We start from the raw sequence: 22,404 nt of genomic DNA on the forward strand, positions 1-22,404 counted from the left end.
TATGCCACATGTAATGAAGTTAAGAAATTGAAAAATCATCTAATTGTGTGACCAGAATGTTGGCAATACGCCAACGAAAAGCATTGCAAATATGTATTGCAAAAGTAAGAAAGTATCACATTTATTTATTTATTTGAGGAAATTGATTTTGGCAGATTTTTTATTGTTTAATATACATGTTTTCCAAGCCTTTTTACATTTGGAATGATTTAGAACTTTACAAATTGTATAGACACCGGTCTATTGTCGAAAAATGAACGTTGCCCTGTATTTATATTTTTTGTCGTTGGATTACTCTTCTACACTACAAAAGTCTAAAAGTCTGAAAAGACCAGTTTTTGTCTTAATTTGCATGAACTTTTACTCGACATTCTCCAAAAGTATGACTTGTGTCTTAATTTTTCTTGACAAATTCTCATTTAAATTATATTGAATTTGTATGAAATTTACTCGACATATTCTCGACATTCTGAATATGGTCTTAAAATTTCTTGACAAATTCTTGACATTTGAATACTGTCTTGAAATTTCTCGACATATTCTCGACATTCTTATTTTTTCTCAGTATGGCTTGACATATTCTGAACATTTTGAATCGTGTCTTAAATTTACTTGACAGTTCTGAGTTTTACAAATCATGACCAATATTCATGATATAACTTTAATCTTTATTTCTCTTTATATGATATACTGTTGTTTCAAGTTACACTTCTTTACAACAAAAATAAAAGTTGGGCATGTAAAATAATTGAAAATTTGGGTATATAAATATTTTTACAAATGCAAATATGGCTATGAAATCTAAAGTATAAAATAATTCAAATGTGGGTGTGTTGATATAAAACAATTTCAATGTGGGTTTTTAAATAATTACAAATTTTGATTCCTAAATCTTATAAATTAAATGATTCAAACCAATCATACTGTAGACATATTTCATTCTACATTCATAATATTCAATGTTGATATGGTAAATAATTATTATACCAAAATGTGGTTTATATAAATAGCAAATTATGATGATATACAAATCATTCATTTAACAGAAGAAAAATTTGTGTAATGTCATCTGTTGGAATATATTAAGTATTACACATGGACAGGATGTTCCCCATAAAATTAAGGTATTCCACACCCCAGAGTACACGCAACTGTCAAATAGAAGTTATTGCTTTACCTGTAATCAGCCATACAACTTATCAGTTGACCGACCATGCCACTACAATTTAAAAAGTTTGTTGATAGATGAAAATGAAAATCATCATTTTGATGATAAAAAAATTGAATTGAAATGGATTTTCTTCATCAAAATTATGAAGTTGATTATTTTAACATAAAAACAAATTGAATAATTCCCAAAGATTAAAAGAAAATTATTATCTACTCCAGGAATAATAAAAAAAATGTATTTATAATGGGTCCCATCAATGATTTCTATAGAAATCATCAGTCTTATGAAATGGTTCTCAAACAGATATGCATAATATAGATCTAAACATTTTTTTCTTTTCATGAAGGAGTTATCACAAATATTTATTTTTGATAAAAAATTATAAAATTCGAATGTAGGACAGAAAGTCACAGGACAATAAGTCACGGACAAAAAGTCACAGGACAAAAAGTCACAATTCAGTTTTGAGATTATTTTTCTTTGAATAAGAAAACACTTATTTAGAAAAAAAAAAAAATTAAATTTTTCTTGAACTAATATATATAAAGCAACTTTGTACTTAGAATTTATTTAATAAATTTCAATAATGATCAAATAATTGTTAAGTAAACAAAATGTCAAAGTGGCTTGGTACTAAAATGGCTTCATTGTGCCAAGAAATATATCCTTTGCATGGTTAAAGATCGTTAAAATCTAATTATTTTTCATTTATCAAGGCTTAATGAACAATGTCCTAAACTGTAAAATGAATATATGAAATAAAAAGAATATTTTTCAAGATTTTTCTCTAATATATTCAAACAATTGGCAACACATTATTTGTGACTTTTTGTCCTGTGACTTTTTGTCCTATCAACTTTGTGACTTTCTGTCCTGTGACTTTCTGTCCGTTTACCAAAAATTCAACACTCAAATTTGAATAAAAAATGTTTTTGGGTTGTTCTAAAAAATGAATAAGGTTTTTGAATCAAGATGGGAATAAATTCTTTGACATAAACGAAAGCCCCCCCCCCTCTTTTTTTAGCCACACAAACCCAAAAGATGAATTGTGGGGTCCAAAAGAGATACAAGACACCTATTTTAGTAAAGCAAATTTGACTGGCAGTTTTGCGAACGGCAAAAATCTAAATGCTGTTTGTCAATACCTTCGACTTATATTCCAAGTGAAAACAATTACTTAAATTTTTAATAAAAATAAATCAAAATTAAACTACATGGGGGATTATTCAGGGTATTCCAACTTAGTTGCACCAAAAGGGTATCTTACTATACCAAATTAATCCTTGATTCTTCAAAGTTTAGTTTAGCCATAATAAAAAGGAGTATACAACAGCAATAGAATGTCATAAACAGTGCAGAATAAGTCTGTTCACATTTCAGGCGAAATTTATACTGTTGAGATAGTGTCAAGACATATTTAAGACTGTCAAGAATGTGTCGAGACATATTCAGACATTATTTAGAATGTCAAGAATATGTCGAGACATATTCAGACATTATTTAGAATGTCAAGAATATGTCAAGACAGATCGAGACAAATTTAAGACGGTCAAGAATTGGTCGAGACTAATCCAGACTCTTATCAGATGATACAGGAAGTGTCGAGAAATTTTAAGACAATGTTCATACTGTCAAGACACTTGTCAAGAAAAATCAAGAACTTTATTAGACAAATTCATACTATGTCAAGAATTTTTAAAAATTATTCAGACAAATTAAGAATGTCGAGTAAAAATTCATGCAAATTCAGACAAAAACTGGTCTTTTCAGACTTTTTGACTTTTGTAGTGCTATATACGTTTACCCCCAAATCGCCTTTTATTCACATAAATCTTACCTTGACATTTTTAAATAAAACTCAAAAACCGGTCTCAAATAATTCGCTCTAAATATTCCCTGTCAAGTTGACGAAAAGCAATAAAGTCCCTATTTGTTTCACACTTGTTTGTAGTTATCTCCTGCAAATTCTTTCTATTCCAATAAAGATTCATAAGATGTCATCAGAGATTCTGATTAATTTATCCTTTTATCAAATATTATAATACATTGTAGTTGCATGTCATTGTCTACGTTCACATTGAATTATATTATAGTGTATATAGAAAATTAAAGTGAAAACCTCGACCTTAAAAGATTAGTTAATTAAGGCAGTATCTCAATGTCAGCTGGTTTCGTCAAGCAGAACCGTTTTCGAAATCGCTATACTTTCTAAATGTGAATAAAAACAAGACCACTTTGAGTGAGACAAAAATTTATTTGATTACACCATTCATCTTCATCAGCATTTCCTGAACTTCTACTGATGGACCGTAAATAAACTGTCGGTCAGTGGTGAACTGCGCATGACACGTGGTTCTTAAATTTTCTTCGTCAAGTATGCATTGAACACAAATGTTGGGAATTCCATATAAACTAGAAAAAGAAGATACACGTACGAAGGTAATAATAGAAATAATAAGTCGAAGACAAACTGTACAGATAATTATACCATAGCCAAGAAAAGAAACGACGAAAAACACTACAAAAAACTGAGCAGCAGAAACCAAAAACCCGCTAGTGTCACCTGTCTTATTGCTCTTATCAAGTAAACTTGGTGATATCACAATCGAGGAAAAGAGGACAGGATTGTGACATCGACAATTCGACCATAACAGTGGTCATCTCTGACAGACATATTCCAAAAGGGTCAGTCAAATCTTGATGACGTCCGTAAAACATTCGAACGGATTATATCCCTAGGTCCAATAGCGTCATTGTAAGTGGCAACCCTCAATCAAGGAAATAATGGTAGTCAAACGCAAGTTCCGGATTTTTGATTCATCTGGGGGTGTATACAAACACTCCATATGTAATGGCTGCTGGAATGCTTTTAGCCGCAGATGATTTCCAGGTAAGGGATAGTTTTGTATAGTGAACACAGACAACACTTCTTTTAAAAAGATTGGCGTCGAAGCTTGAGATGTAGATTTGATTATGCAGCAGACTATATTATGCTTCATGTACAGCAGTATTTATATGTTTCCATTCTAACATTTCCCATTGTTGCATTATTCCACACATACCAATTGATGTTGTTTACTTGCAGGTAATAGTGTTTACTGCTTACAGCCTGATATGTACCGGTAGGTGATAACAACTAAATATGGACCAAAGTAGTATAGTAACTCCACAATACCGGGGGATACTTAAATATAGACCAAAGTGGTATTGTAACTCCACAATACCGGGCTTATATAGACAAAAGTGGTATAGTAACTCCACAATACCGGGGGATATCTAAATATAGACCAAAGTGGTATTGTAACTCCACAATACCGGGGGAAATCTAAATATAGACAAAAGTGGTATAGTAACTCCACAATACCGGGATATCTAAGTATAGACCAAAGTGGTATAGTAACTCAACAATACCGGGGGATATCTCAAAAGTATAATTGAACTAATTGAACCAAAAACCATGGAATGAAAATATTGTCAGATATTGTCTAGAGAGGAAAGTAAAGTTACATTGAACAATATTCTGTGGTGTGTCCGTTAAAAATACATATGCCACATTTAAACAAAGATAAAGCATATTTTTTACAAAGGCACATTACCATGTAATACCTTACACCACTTCCTTCATCTTCTATAAAACAGAATTGTCATTTTCCTCCTTTATCTCATCAACTTTGTAAAATAATTTTTACTTGCTTGATCGTATCAAAGTAGACTTCTGAAATAATTATATTGCAGCGATATAGTTCTCTACTCTTACTACCCTAGGAGTGCAAAAAGTTTTTTTACAAAGTAGTATTTTTAGTTTGAGGAAATCGTGATCTGAACATATAACAAGCACTGACGGCAAGTATAATGTTTAATAAACCTGCGATAGCAGCTATCAGTATAATATAATAATCTAATATTGCTGTTGTTACAAAGTAATTCTTCATATGTTGCTGTTTTATTTGACGTTGACATATTTCGTATTAAACATTAAGTAAATGACAAGTAATCAATTAACCAGATTAGAACTGTGAGGTGGGATTATAAATAGGATTACATTGTATTATATTAAAGATTCTGAAAATACTTCATTTATACAACGATAAATATAAACTAAGGCAACAGTAGTTAATCGATGTTAAATTCTAATTCGTAAACTCAAACGAACATAAAATATTTATCAAATAACCACAGTGGTCTACAAATCTGAAAATAAATAATATAATTAATAATATTATTTATTTGGCAAAATGCTACTGTACACTTTGACTGCAATGGCTCGGATGACTTTTAACCACCTGAGTTCACTCGTGCATGAACTCAATATCCCAATCGAACTGACCTTACTATAATTAACCAAACACTATTCAACTATAAACAAACAACATTTTTACATGTTCGATTTTTGTACAACTTTGATAAATACATTTCAAATCTCGTAAATCGATTAGGTAGAGACAAACCAAGGTCACAAACAGAAACTGAGGGAATCGCATGAACTCCAAAAGGAGATCAGAGAACAAAATTAAACAAATAACTTGCAGACCCATATCTCTTAGTTTTAACTGGTTAATAAATACTGTACATATGTCTCCAAATATCCGCCATGAAACTAGATAATGTGACAAGATTTGAACATTTTATTACTTCATAGAATAAAAGCTTCTTGGTGATTGTGGTAAAAGGCTAAATAACATGTTTATACTGAAATGTGCTTTAAACTCAGTGATTCCGTAAGGTATTGCGTAAGTTATGAGACTTCAAAAACATTTCTACACAGATATTGGCTATTATTCATAAATGCAATCTTTTGTACACCGCAGCTTTCTTTTTTTTTATTTTGTGTTTAAAAGGGACTATTTTTTATGACTTAGTGTTATTGTTCTTTAGTTTATTGTGATGTTCTGTTGCTTTGTTTTTGTTTTGCCATGTTTTTGGTGTTTTGTGTCCGTTAGGTTGCCGTCTCATTGTCGAATATCCGAAATTTCTTTTAATCCTAAGAAATACCTACTAATTTTCTTCGCTTTTTTTCGTATAAATTCCTTAACATTCTTGTTCTTCTATAATCATATTATTTATTTAGACTTGCTGTACGAAATATAAACGGGAGTACAGCGAGCGGTAATGATATTTCTCTATCAGCGATTAAGTTTTAGAGCTTTATCTTGCTTTTGGGGACAAAGAGTATTGTTGAATGCGATATCATTTCGTATTATTCTACTGGTATCTGTTCACTTATTGTCTGAAATATCAAGATGTGCATATTTGTTGTCTTTCTCTGAACTGAAAACATTTCTGATTTTAAAATGATAATGAATTAATCCCTTCAGCATCATCTAGCAATCTTGGCACATGCTATCAAGGATGGACGTGGCTTTCGGATCAATGCTACAAAGTAGAACATACCCCTATGTCTTGGGAGGATGCCAGAGACCATTGTATTACCATTAATGGTCATCTTGTACAGTTTGACGACATACCTCAGCAAACCGAAGTTCAGAAGAATTTATTTTCTGATATGAATGATGACGTATGGATCGGGTTGAAAGCAAATGTAAGACAATATCGTTTATAATATAAAAATAAGGAGATGTGTTATGATTGCCAACGAGACAACCATCCACCAAAGTTCAAATGAAGTTGATGTGAGCAATTATAGGTAACCGTACGGCATTCAACAATGAGAAAAACCCATACCGTTTAGTTTGCTATAAAAGGGCACGACATGAAAAATGTGAAACATTTCAACTGAGAAAACTAATGGCCCAATTTATATCAAAACCATTTACGAATAAAGAGCTGCGCCATGAGCGCTTGATACGCCGATCGTCTTTTAGCTCGTCTTTATGCTTTCAATGAATATATATGATCAACTGGAAATACTGTGAGCACTGCTCAAATAGACCCCCTCCATTACACGGGTTTACAAGACGTCATAAAAAGACTGAGTAACGCCTGACCTTGAGCAATGCCAAAATATAAGTTAACAGGATGTAGGGTAATAATAGCTACATATTATAGATAAGTAAGTTTCGTGCTATATTCTGTACAGATGAAATGGCCCGTGAATGACAAATAACGAACGCAATACAATGTCGCATGCATGCCATTTTATTGACCTCGTTTTCGAAAATAACTGTCCACAAAAACTGATGGTCTTTAAGGTATTTTGATGTAAAGAATATTTATACAAAGTCTATAAAAAAATTCTGATTTAAGCAAATATGTAGTGATATAGACTACTAATGTTTGTACGTCAGGAAGATACATTATACATTTCAGAAAACTGGTTGGACATGGACAGACGGTCAGAGTAACCAGTATAATAGTTTTAAAGACCAAACACAAGGTACAATAACTACATGTGCATGTTAAACTTGATATATTTCAAATAGGAAAAAAGTATAACAAAAATACTCCAAGGTAAGTTCAAAAAGGGGAATTCCATAAAAACTGACAAAGTCAACGTTATTAACTAACGGAAGCAGTGGAAAACAGCTGTCATTTTCCTGACTTGGTACAAGCATTTTCCGTAGAAAATTATGATTTAAACCTGGTTTTATAGCTAGCTAATCCTCCCAGTTGTATGATAGTTGTTTATAGTTCCGTTATAAGAATGCTTTTTTTTAATTTACATATGAAATCATCAAGATGTTGTTTGTAAAGATAATCAGGCAACCAGAACATAAAATAAATTTTACAGCAAAATCTGTATTTTAGTTACGGTTTTTTGATAAGGTAAAAAGGAAAAGCTGTAATATGAAATGCGATACAGTTAAGGACAAATATAATTTAATTATAATTAAAATATAATTATCAATAATTTTTGTGCACTTTTTCTATCCCTTTTCCTCTCTGGTATATTTCCCCCTTTTTATTAGAAGTTAGCTTATACCTAAAATAGGCATGTTAAACCCCGCCACATTATGTATGTGCCTGTCCAAAGTAAGGAGTCTGTAGTACAGTGGTTGTCGTTGGTTCATATCTCATATATGTTTTTCGTAAGTTGTTATAAATTAGGCCGTTAGTTCTATCTATTGAATTGTTCTTCATGCGAGGGCCTTTCTCATTGTTGAAGGCCGTTATGTAGCCTATAATAGCTTACTACCACTTCATTTTGACTCTTGATTGATCGTTGTCTCATTGACAATTATACCACATCTCCTCATTTTTATATAAGATAACAGTATACACCTTAAAAAGAAAGTATTTGCAAAATACTAGTTGTAGATACTTTCAAAATGATTACTGGTTTTATTTGATACCAGATGATGGCCAATGCGTCATGATGGATAGAAGATTCTGGTATGAAACAAACTGCAGCAACAATCATCCTGTTGTATGTCAGGCTGCACCCACAGGTACGTGTCAGGCTTAAGCCACAAACCAAAGGTACGTGTCGGCCTACAACCAGATTCTGAGGTTCTTTTCAGACTGCAACATACAGGTACGTGGTGGACTGCAACTGCATGTTTTTTCTCAATACACATCCGGTTTTGAGAACAAAGAACAGACAATACAAAAGTAAAAAGATGTGGTAGGATTGCCAATGAGACTTCTTTCCACCAGAGACCAAATGACATAACAGCTAGCAACTATAAGTCAACGTTCGGCCTTCAACAATGAGCAAATCCCACACCGCATAGCAAGCTTTTAAAAGCTCTGTAATATTTAACGTAAAACAATTCAAATATGAAGTCTTAAGTACTAACTGCATTGAACATTTATCAAACACGTTAAAAAATTAAAAACTTAATTGAGAATGTGTCCATGAGACACAGATGATGCCCCCGCTTGCATATAACGTTATAAAGGGACATAAGTCAAGAACGGTAAAAAGTGACGCCACCCAAATTCGAACTTGATCTGAATTTTGTGGTAATAAGCATTGTGTATAAGTTTCATAATTTTGGTTGGAACAAACTAAAGTTAGAGAACGGAGGCCAATTTTGGGACGTAAGTACGTTCGTTTGTACGGGCGGACAAGGGTAACATTTAATGCCCCCTCCGCTACGGCAGGGGCAAAAAATGTGTGCACACCTATGTTCAGAAAATCCTTCCGCTAACAATTGCGACACAAAAATATATAACGTTATATTTCCGTTCTATAATTTAACTTTATAAAATGAAAAACAAATAAAGTGAACTTAAATAACATTATGTACATAAATATAACCAAATATATAACACAAAGAATATAAAAAAAGAGGAGATGGGTTAGTCATGAAAATAACACAATTTAAAGCACCTTGAAATTTAATCAGCTCCTGACCAATTCACTGTTTTTGTAGAATGTGAAAATGCAGATGAATGGCTGTTAACACCAAGCTATCATTGTATATTGACAAAACAGGGAAACACAACTTGGCACAAAGCCCGAGAATACTGTGAAAACAACAACGCTGATCTGGTTTTATGGGATAGCAATACTGAATTACAGATGTTAAAAAATATCAGCGTCAGGTACACTAAGAATATGATATGACACCTTCTATTATAGATAACAATTCAATTTCATTATTGAATGTTTAGCAATTTACCCAGTAAACAACAGTCTCTTTGTTTTTTTATTCATCAAATTAATAAGCAAGCAGAATTTTCGTGTTTTTGATAAACATGTCAGTAAGCTGTGATTAATAATCTAACAACTGTTGTCTGCATGATAAAGAAATGTGTTTCATTTTTTTCATAAAAAAGCATAACAAAAATACCGATCTCAAAGAGAATCAACTCTCCAAAATGCTTTGTCCGTTTAGCTGTGAAGGATGACAAAAATGACTGCCACATTTAGTTTGAATTGAAACGTTAAATCCAAGTCACCGTGTAGGTAAAACACAACCTGCTTGAAGGTTAGTGTATCCTTGCAATAAATCTTCAAGGTCCGTAGATGTCATTATTTTCCACTAGCATTCCAAATTTCCGGCCATTCCTAACGAACGACGAATTCTGTAGCACCTACTTAAAATACCGTTTTTGTTAATTACAAATAATTCCATCATCTAGCACCATTGAGATCAAGAGCTTAGAAAAACAAATGAAACTTAGAGGGCATAAAACGAAACGAAACGAAAATGGTCCAGACATAACTTCTGAAATAGTTACAGAATTTAACTCTGGCTAAGGGAGCCGCAAGCGTAGTTTGAGGACAAGTTTATAAAGCTTTAAAGTGAAATTTCAGACCAGATGTCTTATTCAAAATATGCCAATACCGAAATACTGGCTACCAGGGGAATGGCTTCCTCGTAACTTCTCTCCTGTATACATTTAGGAATGGACGTTAATCAAACCACAATGAATAAATCAATCTATCACATTTTGATTAGTATTTGCAAAACAATCGGTTGGTTACATGTTCATCTTTGAAAAATGAGGAGAGGAAGGCGATTCAGACTTTTTTTTAATATGTTTGATGTGTTAGATTAAAAAAAAATAACACAAAAATGACTACCGAACCTCTGATTTGATTTCATTCATATTTACATCTTTAACCATGCATATATTTTTTTATGACATTTGAGTTTGTTTTACTTTGGAGATAGATTTTTAGCGAGTATTATGAGTAGACAATTGCATTGAATTATTATATTACAGCTTAAACAGTGATTTGTGGATAGGACTTTACTACAACGATTCAAACAAATTATTTACCTGGGTCAATGGAACAGCAGCAGCCAAAGTTATATCAAGTCAACACACATTTTCGTGAGTAGTAATTAAGATCAAAGACATGATAAGTTACAAGAGCATCCTCGACAATACACCACAAAACAAGCTTTTGGGTATATGTTGGGTAAACACCATAAATATGTCGTTATGTTTTTATTTTTTTCTCGTATTTTTTCGAGCAAGTTTTACCCATTAATGAAATTATTACTTGTCATGAAAAACCAAATGATTTTGTTTATTCGTCCTTTTTTTGTTTTGTCTTTCTTTTTCGAATTATGTGTTTTTATTGTCCTTAATATCTACTTTTCTTGGTAAGTTATGATAGATTATATATATAAAAGCATGGTCATCGTCGGTTGCTTTCTATCATATTATTTTTTTTTTATTGTTTTGAACATTAAATCATAGCGTTGTTTTTTACGTTTGAATTGTTTTATATTTTGTCCTGTGGGGCCTTTTATAACTGACTATACAGTATGGGTTTTGCTCATTGTTATAGACTGTACTGTGAACTAAACATCTACACCATTTGGTCTTTGGTGGATAATTGTCTCATTGTTATTTATACCATATCATCTTATTTTCATATTAGTATTCAGAGCAATGACTATAAATGTGAGGCTACAAGCGATGAAAGAATTTGATTATGTGGTAGATTTTAGTGACATAGGAGGAAAACGTTAGAACTTTCAAGAACAAGGAAATTTCTATTTACATCGTGCAGTATATTTAAATATGTCCGAGTACCTTTAGAAACGAATACGAATCATTTTCAGAATCATTTACCGCTGGTAATGATACCTCAGAGGAGTTTGTTGTTAAAATATTTTTCTATAAGATTTGTTAAAGCAAAAAATCGCTTTTTATCTGTAATCTTACTCTCTGAAAACACAATTATTCTTTACAAAATGTACTGATATATACGTTTCAGAACTGCTTGAGTTCTAAATCTTCAATATTCATTTAAGTGTTAGGTGCTTTTGATATTTATTGAATATGGTGATTGTATTTCAATATCCAGTTGGAATAGTACAAGCACTCATGTATCCTCGCATATCATCCTGTTCATCTGTTCATGAACAAACAAGAAGCATGCTTTTAGACTTTTTCGTTGAATTCTTTCACATTTTGTCACGTTGGGGCCTTCTACAGCTGACTATAAGTATCTTGTTGAGGCCGTACGGTGACATATAGTTACTTATATCCACGTCTTTTTTTACTCTTGTGGATATTTATCTCATTGGCAGTCACACCACATTTCCTTATTTTTCATATCAATAAAAAACATTTTCAAAAAGCAAGACGAATACTGTTTTATTATAGGTTGCTCTTTCATATAATTTTATTCAAGCTGAGGATTATACGGAGACATGAAAGTTGTTATCAAAGTCTGTTTTATTTCTAGAGGTTGACAATGATGAACAAACCATACGCCTCTGGTCAATGACGAATCACTTTTCTCGTTGCTCGTCACATACTACTCGTCAAAACCTAAGGAGTTTTGCATATGCTAGTTAATAAGATATGCAAGAAGGTCTTTTCGTCAGGCATGAGTACTTCAAGTTCAAAGACTATTATTAAGAAATCAACCATGATCGTACGTCTCAGTTGATCGAAGACTTCTTTTTATATTTTGACTGACATCTGGAATTAGCTGATAAACTTTTACCGTTTGATCTCAGAAATTATTCAATTATACCCTCCAGCTTCGATTTATTAATTGTCGTATATATACAAATATTTTACGCATACTCAGGACGATTAATTTGTTGACACGCTTGATGTAACATCTTTGCGAATACAACACTATCTTAATTTCTCTGGAAATTGCCTGATACCATTCAGGAGTATGACAGTAGTTTTTAGTTATTACGTTCCGTTGGTTGTTATAGTCAAGCGTTTTGTTTTGTCATTCTTAACATGTTTTGCTTGATTCAATCACAACTTAAACCTCTGATATTTGAAATATTGTTTTTTTGGTTTTAAACTTTACGGTTGAAAAATGCTGTAATCACACCTTAAAATATCAGTTAAACACGAGTGATAAATAAGAGAAAAATGTTGCAATAAAGAAGGAAAGCAACATAATTGATTGTGTTGTTCTGATCTGTCAATTCCAATTTCAAGATCGACTGTCATACAAGTGAGGTTTAGCGCTATAAAACCAGGTTCAATCCACCATTTTCTACATAAGAAAATGCCTGTACCAAGTCAGGAATATGACAGTTGTTGTCCATTCGTTTGATGTGTTTGTGCTTTTGATTTTGCCATTTGATTAGGGACTTTCCGTTTTGGATTTTCCTTGGAGTTCAGTATTTTTGTAATTTAACTTTTTTCCAATGTTTCAGTCCAACCTCGAAACAGTGTATAGCTTTGCAACCAGATGTAAGTCAACGGAAAGCGGTATGGACTCAGCGATCATGTGATGAACAAATTGGATTTATTTGTCAACTTGGTGAGTTTTTAATTTCAGTTATCTCGAAAACATATTTCTATTGTGCCATTGGATAAATAAGATGAATTCTTAGTACGATAGTTTGAATTAAATCAGTATGCATAAAATATATGTGCAATGTTTGGACGATATACTTATCTAGTTTGAAAAGACTGTTAGTTAACGTATAGACCATCTATCATATCTAAATAGCGTTCGAGACGATCTTTTTACTTCTGATTATTTAAAATCTAATATGTCAATGAGTACATCGTAAAAAATAACCTTTGGAAAATTGTTATGTTTCATTTATTAATTAGATAAAAGCGATTTTATTAACTGACATTTACTTTTCCATGATTTTTAAAACAGCGAGTATATAACAACACTTTTCAACAGTTAATTTCTGATTTATCGAGTCTCCAAATAATAGATAAAAAATATTCTAAAATGTTATTCAAAATGAAATGGAAAAGAAAAATAAATCTTAACCTATCAACATTATGGAATAGAAAATTATTTTACCTGTTGACACAATTTGTAATGCATTTTTGTTATTCAATGTTTACTTATTTTGTGTTATATCTCGTCTCACTATTTTTAATTTGTACCACCTTTGATTATTATTTAGTATGACGATAAATTTTCATTTCTGTACTCGTACTGTGAACAACAAATTTTGTAAAAAATATTTCCGTACTCCTAACAACAAAATTATTATACTTTAATTTGCCTGTGTACGTTATTTTATTTAACGCCATTTTGTCCTAGGTTAGAGATTGTCTTTTTGACATTGTTTCGTATCTTTTTTTATTAATATTGTATTTATATTGTGTCATAGGTCAAATTTATTCGTTCAGTATATGCTTACTTGCTTTTTGTTTAAATGTCTTTTTGATCGAGTTAAGCCATTTCAATTGATATTTTATAGTGTGTCTTTTTATGTTGTAATGTTACGCTACTGTTTAAGGTTAGGGTGAAGGTTGGCGCCTGTTAAAACGTTTAAACCCGCTGCATTTGTATGCACCTGCCCTAAGTCAGGAGCCTGTTGTTCAGTGGTTGTCGTTTGTTGATGTGGTTCATTTCTCGTTTCTCGTTTTTTATATAGATTAGACCGTTAGTTTTCCCCGTTTGAATTATTTTACACTAGTCATTTAGGGGCCCTTTATAGCTTGCTGTTCGGTGTGAGCTTAGGCTCCGTGTTGAAGGCTGTACATTGACCTATAAATGTTAACTTTTTATTCATTGTGACTTGGATGGAGAGTTATCTCATTGGCACTCATACCACATCTTCTTATTTATATAGTAGTTTGTGCTTTTATTTGAATAGTGTCTGGCAGAAGACTATCGTATATAACAACAGATGAAGCAACAACAACCGATGCAATAACAACAATAGACGAAAAATCAACGGTGACGATATCATCTTCGTTAGATGAAAACAACATCACTGAATTGTTTACAGCTTCTTACAAGATATCTACCAACGATGCAGCAACTGGGCTCACAACACATAATATCAATGACAACATGACCACATTTTCTCTTCAGGATAGGCAATATCATCTTGAAAGAGATGCATTGCAGGTTTGAATATCACACACTCTCGTAAACAAATTTAAGTCTTGAACGGTCATTTTCATCTTAACATCATCTGGAAAGGACTGAACAATTAATTATTCAGTCATGTTCAGTCTTGTAGTACATTTTCCACAGCGGTAATTTCAGTACTGTTCAGACAACTCGCTTGCAGTCAATTCAGTACTATTTAGTAGCTTTTTAGAAAATTCAGTATAATGTTGATTTGAAAAGGTTAAAAACAACTAATTTCATAGTTTGTTCTTATGTTATGCTGTTGCACCACTGTCCCAGGTTATGGGAGGGTTGAGCGCTCACAAACATGTTTAACCCCGCCACATTCTTTATGTACCTGTCCCGAGGTCAGTGGTTGACGTTGGTTTGTCTGTCATATATTTTTTTCGTAAACTGTTTTGCTATAAATTAGGCCGTTAGTTTTCTCAAATGAATTGTTTCATATTTTCATGTCGGGGCCTTTTATGGCCGACTATACGGTATGGGTTTTCTCATTGTTGAAGGCCGTATGGTTGCCTATGTTTGCTTACATCCACTTCATGTGAACTTTGGTAAATAGTTGTCTCATTGGCAATCATACCGCATCTCCTTATTTTAATTATAATGAACAGTCTGAAAATGGACTGAACAGATCTTAATTGACTGCCAGCAAATTTTCTGAACAATACTGAATTTACCGCAGTGGATAAATAAAGGCAACAGCAGTATACCGCTGTTTGAAATTCATAAATCAATTGAGAAAAAAACAAATCCGGGTTACAAACTAAAACTGAGGGAAACACATCAAATATAAGAGGAGAACTACGACACAACAGAAACACAACATTAAAATGTAACACACACAGAAACAAACTATAATATAACAATGGCCATTTTCCTGATTTGGTACAGGACATTTTAAGAAAAAAAATGGTGGGTTGAAACTGGTTTTGTTGCTAGCCAAAATTCATTTCTATGTAGCAACCTTCCAGCAGCGCCTGAATAATGAATCTTCGAGTTGAAACGATATTCCAGAGCTTGATTTCCTATCATGATTTCCTTGAAAGAGGGTTGCCGCCTATAAAGAAAAAAATGACTTTTCTGTGAGAGATTTATGTTTTTGGTTTTCTTACCAATACATGGCTATTGTTTAATTTGGGTGCTACCTAAATTGTATCCGAAACTCCCCCTGTGCAATTTATTTCAATTTATTGAAACAATGTGACAATCTTAACCATAAAATGCTATAGTGCGCTTCTTATTATATTTTATGATTAGAATACTTTAATGCGGTTTCCTTCAGTAAATCATGTACACACTAGAGTTCATATTTATATCCCTTTCTTTTTCTAAACTCGAAATCAAATTTTGGTGAAATTTGCTCAGAATCGTTACATAAAATGTCATTGTGCACCTCCTTTCTTGTTTTATATCTCAATTATCAATTGATATTGGAGTTCGCTTACCAAAGCACGGACTTTGCAAGTGGCGATGCATCAATTTGTGAGTTTTGCATAGTTTACTCTAATTTATTTGATATTGTTTGGCTATTTGGTTTAATATATATAAACAAATAAGAAAAATATGTGTTAATAAAAGGCAAAATAAGCAAAAATGTGTCGTTAGCTTAATATCAACTTAACAACATAAAAATGACAAGACAAGAGTTGTGTCCTCCGTAAGACAACTAAGGTCCGAAAAACCTCTGTCTAAGTTGACTTTAGAAGAATTTGGTTATTATTTAAGTTCCCTTTTGGTCATATAGCTTTTTAAGTGTTTCAATACTAAGGCATTCTTGGCTTCAAAAATGTTGGTTTTGAGTGTTCCTGATGGAGGTAAATCTAGAAAGGTGCTTGGGCTTTGAGTGTTCCTGATGGAGGTAAATCTAGAAAGGTGCTTGGGCTTTGAGTGTTCCTGATGGAGGTAAATCTAAAAAGGTGCTTGGGCCATGAGTGTTCCTGATGGAGGTAAATCTAAAAAGGTGCTTGGGACGCATGAAATATATAAAGTGTTTATTTCATGAAAGTTATTGTCTGGCATCAAAACAATTTTGCGTTTGTTTTTACTTTAATATAGTTTGCACACCAAATCAATGTTCAGTGTAATGTGGACGGAATGGACAATATGACACAGGCAGTAGCAAGAATTTTTACAAACTATATAAAAGTGATTGACTACACGGTCTTTTTGAAGGTAAGATGTAGGTAACTCTCTACTTTAAACAAACGTATTGTGATGCTGTAGATATTATCAATTGCACACTTCCATTTTAAAACCAACCAGTCGATCGAGCACTTTTATTTGAAAACTGGCTTGTTTTTAATAAATGTTATATTAGTATTATAAACCAAATCTTGAATTTTATCCTAATTCTATCCTATTTTGGGGAAATTTCAGAAATTCAAATGTGACGTCACTTTTTTTGCGTCGATCTCTTTGGCTAACTCCGCTGTGAATTTTTATGTGCTTGTTTATGTTGTTTTATGTATCCGTTTTTATTCTGTAGTTAGTCACCACTTCGGTGCTATCATGTACATCTATCATATAGTCATTTTTATAAATTTACTGTTTGCAAAAGTATGAATTATTCTAAATACTAAGGATTTTCTTATCCCAGACATATAACCTTAGCCGTATTTGGCACAATTTTTAGGAACTTTTGGTCTTCAATGCTCTTCAACTTTGAACTTGTTTTGGCTTTCGAACTTTTTTTATCTGAACGTCACTGGTTAGTCTTGTGTGGACGAAACGCGCGTCTTGTGTTTTAAATTTTAAACCTGGTCTTGTGTATTAAATTTTAAACCTGGTCTTGTGTATTAAATTTTAAACCTGGTACCTTTTGTTAGCTATTATTCGTATGTTTCTCTGTCCTATATGTTTTCCCATTAATTTGTATAGTAGTCCTGTCATGTAATGTTGTCATTTTAATGTTATATTTAACATTGCCATAAAAGCGGGAGGTTTGGCTAGCCAAAAAACCAGGTTCAACCAACCATTTTTTGTACCAAGTCAGGAAAATGGCCATTGTAATATTATAGTTCGTTTCTGTGTGTGTTACATTTTAATGTTGTGTTTCTGTTGTGTCGTAGTTCTCCTCTTATATTTGATGTGTTTCCCTCAGTTTTAGTTTGTAACCCGGATTTGTTTTTTTCTCAATCGATTTATGAATTTCGAACAGCGGTATACTACTTTTGCCTTTATTTATACAGTGACAGTTTCATATCAAAAGAACAGTATTTGTACTAAAATAACTTTTATAAATCTAGCTAGCTCTATTTAGACGATTGTCATTCCCTTTGGTGTGTTACGTTCTAACGTTCAATAATATTATTAATGCGTTGTTGATAGGTGTTTTAACACACTGTAAGGGACTGTTTACTACCATAACGTTTGATAACCGTACACAATTGAAGACGATGCAGCCATGAAAACATGGCGTCCACATTTGTATTCCAGATTATGTTAACCTTACAACCTAACACCTACACATAATATATTAGCAAGTGTTTACCAAATGCAGGAAACGCTTTTACTTCTTTATTTAAAGATGCTCACGATCAACAAAAACAATTCAATTGAAGTTAATTTGTTTGATTTCTTTAATCTACATAATCTATGTGTCAAAACAAATAATAAAAATGCGATATATGCCTGGTATACGTAGTAGGTCGCAAATTCTCTTAAAATTTTTGATTTTAACTCCTGAACTTTGTAGATCTATTGACAGAATGAAAATAATAAAAAGCCCATTCAAGTTTTTTAATATAAAGATAAGAAGATGTGGTATGGTTACCAATAAGACATCTTTCCACCAGAGAGCAAATGATACAAAAGTTAGCAACTAAAGATAACCATATGACCTACAAGAATAAACGAACATCATGCAGCATAGCAACCTATAAAATAACATGACAAACGTAAAATAAACGAGAAAACTAACGGCCTGATTTAAGTACAACACAATTAACAAAAACAACATATGATATACAGCAACAAACGACAATCACTAAATTACAGGCTCCTGATTTATGACAGTCACATACAGAATATGGCGGCGTTCATTTTTGACATAACAAGGGACAGTGGTGTAACAGAACTCGATCTACTAAATTTTTATTGCAGGTTCTATTAGAAATCTTGGATAGTGCTTTTGAAAACGACAATGACAGCAGCCTTCACGAATGTCTGGTAAGAGCTTTGGTTTACCTTTCTTGCAAATTAAACATGTCATAAAGGGGTGCAAACAAAACAATAAGTAGGAAACAAAATGTCTTGGCCAAAAAGCAAAACGATAAAAAAGACAAATAACAGTCAATATAACACCACATGATTTTTTTTAGAACAAGCAACATGAACGACAGAAAAAACTACGAGACTGTACACGTCTGTTCTAAAAAAGATATCTAGTTCCTGCTTCACTAGTGTCATCTATCGTGTTCCTCCTGACAAGTAAACATTCTATGATACGTTGTATTTCGGTGTAATGGAGAAAACCACGACTTGATTCTGGCTGCGACTAGTACAACATAAACGGGATAATCAGTGGGTAAATTCCATGACGGTTCATAGATGTTAGTCAAGATTTGGAACAAATTTTTTACTGTAGCCTTTATTTCAAGTAATGCTCGGTGAATGCGATAAACACCACCCCTACAGTAGTTTGTTTCACAGTAACTCGCAAAGACGATTTTATTATTGATGAAATAAGGTTAATAATCTTGAAAGATATTTCTCTTGCACTTGGCAGACCAAACAATATATATTCTTTTTTAATGACATTCCGTAATTGAATAAATTTAATGAATTCTTAGATACAGTTACAATGTAGACTTTGTATAAAATTAAAACACGACAACAGAACGTCTGTGAACTCCTCCAGGTGTAGTTCAGTGGGCAATCTAGTGAAAAAATATTCATTTGGACATTTTCCGCAAGAATGCTATTGATTACAAATTCAAAAGAAAAGGTTCTCGTAAATAGTAATGATGAAAATCAATTGAAATACCCCAAATCACAGTATATTGTCATCGCTTCCCTCTTAATATACCAAACGATGAGAAAAAACATGATATTGGAGTTTGGTGAAAATTTGGTATAAAGTGTTGCTATGCGATTAAATTCTTAGCGTACGAACCTATATATTTTTTTCTACTGGCTGTACACCTAACTGGATTATGTCTATTATCCGTAACGTATACAGCTAGAGAGTTTAGGAAAAGAAAAACAATATTGACAGTTTAACACTTTTGAAATTAAGTTACTAAGCAAATTAAAAAAAACCTCTTCCCGATGTAAACATTGAAAGGGAATAAATCGAAAAAAACGCATAAAATGTACGAAATTCGAGACGACGACGACCTTTTTATCAAATTGTAAAAAAAATATAGTTAAATTCTTTTTACGGATAACATACTTTGTAAAAATATTTATCTTTAATTTATTCACCTGCTCAGACACAACTTTTAAATAGTTTTATTTACGAAAACATAATATCTCTATATTGAGAATTTACGTGAAAATGAGCAGAGCGGCGTACTCGAAAACTTAATGGTGGAAAATATGCATATTTGAGAAATTGTAACATGCTAAAGTCTATGTGGAACGCTCCAAATATTGATAACAAGAAAGAGCTTAGATTTTTTAAGACATGATATGCAGCAAAGATTAACTTTTTTAAAAATTTTAGTTGGACAAGCTTCTAATGCCATTATCTCAATATTTAATAATTAAAATAAAACATCATATATCTGCATGTATATTTCAAATAAAACAGTTTAACAAATAATTTCTTTAAAATGTACGATAGAAATTTAGAAATAACTTTTTATCAGAAAGGTTAAAGGCATTTTTTACTATTGTTTGTCTCGACTTTTCATAGAAGAGTTACTTTTTTATTTTTTTTTTTCGCGTTATCGGTTTTCTCATTGAGTCAAACTTGCATGCTTTTATCTAATATTGCTTATAAAGGTGATCACGTTCTGATATGTCTGGTGAAAATATATAAAAAAGACATATTAAAATGAACCAATACAGTCAACTGTACTCAAATTGATAATCAACTGTTACAGTACTTATGTAGAATATATTTAACTATATATCTTTATAAATGTATGAATGAATAAGGAGATGTGTTATGATTGCATTTGATACACCTAATCACCAGCAATCAAAAGACGTGGATTAAAACAAAAAACATTTAAATAGAATGAACCCAATTGTTTTACAAGGGGAAAACAAATTTTCATTTAATATAGTAGTTTTATACTTAATACACAATGGCATTGGCAGCAATAGTATGAACTAAATTGTATAAAAAATATTTCAGCAATCTAAGGAGTCAATACCTTTGATAGAGCCATTTGTTAGCTTTGCGTTGAAAAGACCTTATATATCTACAAAACAAGAATTTCATCTGCAAAACCTAGGTGAGAAAAACAAATAATAATTTGTACATAAACTTCAAAAGAAACGTTTAACATCAGATGAACATATTTTATGTCAATAGTTATCTCTAGTTATTTGTGGATGCATGTTTTTCATGATTATCAATTATAATACTATTTTTCGTAGGGCAACAAATCGCTGGATGAAGAAGACCTAATAAGTCAAGTTATGTATATCGTTAAGAACCGTATAGTAACCATTTATTAAAGTTCTGTTTCTTCGAACTTTTGAACCTTTTGGAATGAAAACATTAACCGAGAGGTTATAAAACCTCATATAAGATACCAGGCTCATAATCCTACGTCAGAAGACTGTAGTCTAGTGGTAGTCTTTGGTTTCTGCCTTCAAACAGTTGTTAGTATATATAGTAACATGTTGTTTTTTTTATTTTCAATTGTTTTACATTTTGTTACCCCAGACCTTTTATACCTTACTATGCGTTATTATGTTTGCTAATTATCGAAGCCTTATAATAACCTAAAATTGTTAACCTTCATGTCCTTTGGTGGATAGACAATCATACCCATCCCTACACTCTAATGGGTGACTTGGGTATTCCAATATAGTAATCTGATGTTCAAATCTCGTAAATCGATTAGGAAGAGACAAGGTAAAAAACTAAAACTGAGGGAATCGAATGAAATCAGTTAAATTGAAAATCAAACGACAACACTGGTAATTAAAGATTTAAGACCGTGAAAACATGTCGCTACTGAGTTTGGATACCGACTAATCGTATAGGTCAACCAATTCGTGGTGGTGACCTTAAAACTCATGTAGTGTCAATTTCAGCCGTTTTTCCTCATTAATCCATTGGAACAGTTTTGGTGTAAAGAGCACACCCCTGTCAATGAAATCCATATACTGTTTACGAGCATAACGTATTAATTGAGATATGTAAACGTCATACGATGGAGCAGAGGGATGTTACGGCAGAGAAATGATTCTAGTTTGAAGTCGTCCATCATGTCAGTATCGAGGAAAAGATCAAGATCTAAAACAGACTACTCTCGGTTGTATCGTTTATCTCAAGTACACTAGTACAGTCCACCGTTGAACTTTTTGGGATGTATAAATATGCAGCCACGATAGATCGAATGATACGTTAAATTATATGCCTCGTGTAGAGAAT

General features: G+C 32.2%; 2 protein-coding genes across 2 annotated transcripts in view; both read left to right on the forward strand.

Annotated features, from left to right (window-relative positions):
• The first annotated feature begins 6,457 nt into the window (after positions 1 to 6,457).
• LOC127733730 (secretory phospholipase A2 receptor-like) lies at positions 6,458 to 17,376 on the forward strand. Its single transcript, XM_052243047.1, has 9 exons — positions 6,458 to 6,710; positions 7,439 to 7,505; positions 8,425 to 8,517; positions 9,448 to 9,619; positions 10,748 to 10,858; positions 13,171 to 13,277; positions 14,587 to 14,843; positions 16,905 to 17,021; positions 17,335 to 17,376. Exons 1-9 carry the CDS (start codon positions 6,567 to 6,569, stop codon positions 17,374 to 17,376), a joined length of 1,110 nt encoding a protein of 369 aa, XP_052099007.1. The 5' UTR covers positions 6,458 to 6,566.
• A 1,534-nt stretch (positions 17,377 to 18,910) lies between these two features.
• The window catches only part of LOC127735912 (adhesion G-protein coupled receptor D1-like), a 43,156-nt gene continuing 39,662 nt past the window's right edge, over positions 18,911 to 22,404 (forward strand). Inside the window, exons 1-2 of the mRNA XM_052246350.1 lie at positions 18,911 to 19,016; positions 21,154 to 21,253. The gene's annotated coding sequence lies outside the window, so the exon portion shown is untranslated. The remainder of the gene's footprint in view (positions 19,017 to 21,153; positions 21,254 to 22,404) is intronic.

The sequence above is a fragment of the Mytilus californianus genome, unplaced genomic scaffold (genome assembly GCF_021869535.1).
Source record: "Mytilus californianus isolate M0D057914Y unplaced genomic scaffold, xbMytCali1.0.p SCAF_3, whole genome shotgun sequence".
NCBI classification, from domain to species: domain Eukaryota; kingdom Metazoa; phylum Mollusca; class Bivalvia; order Mytilida; family Mytilidae; genus Mytilus; species Mytilus californianus.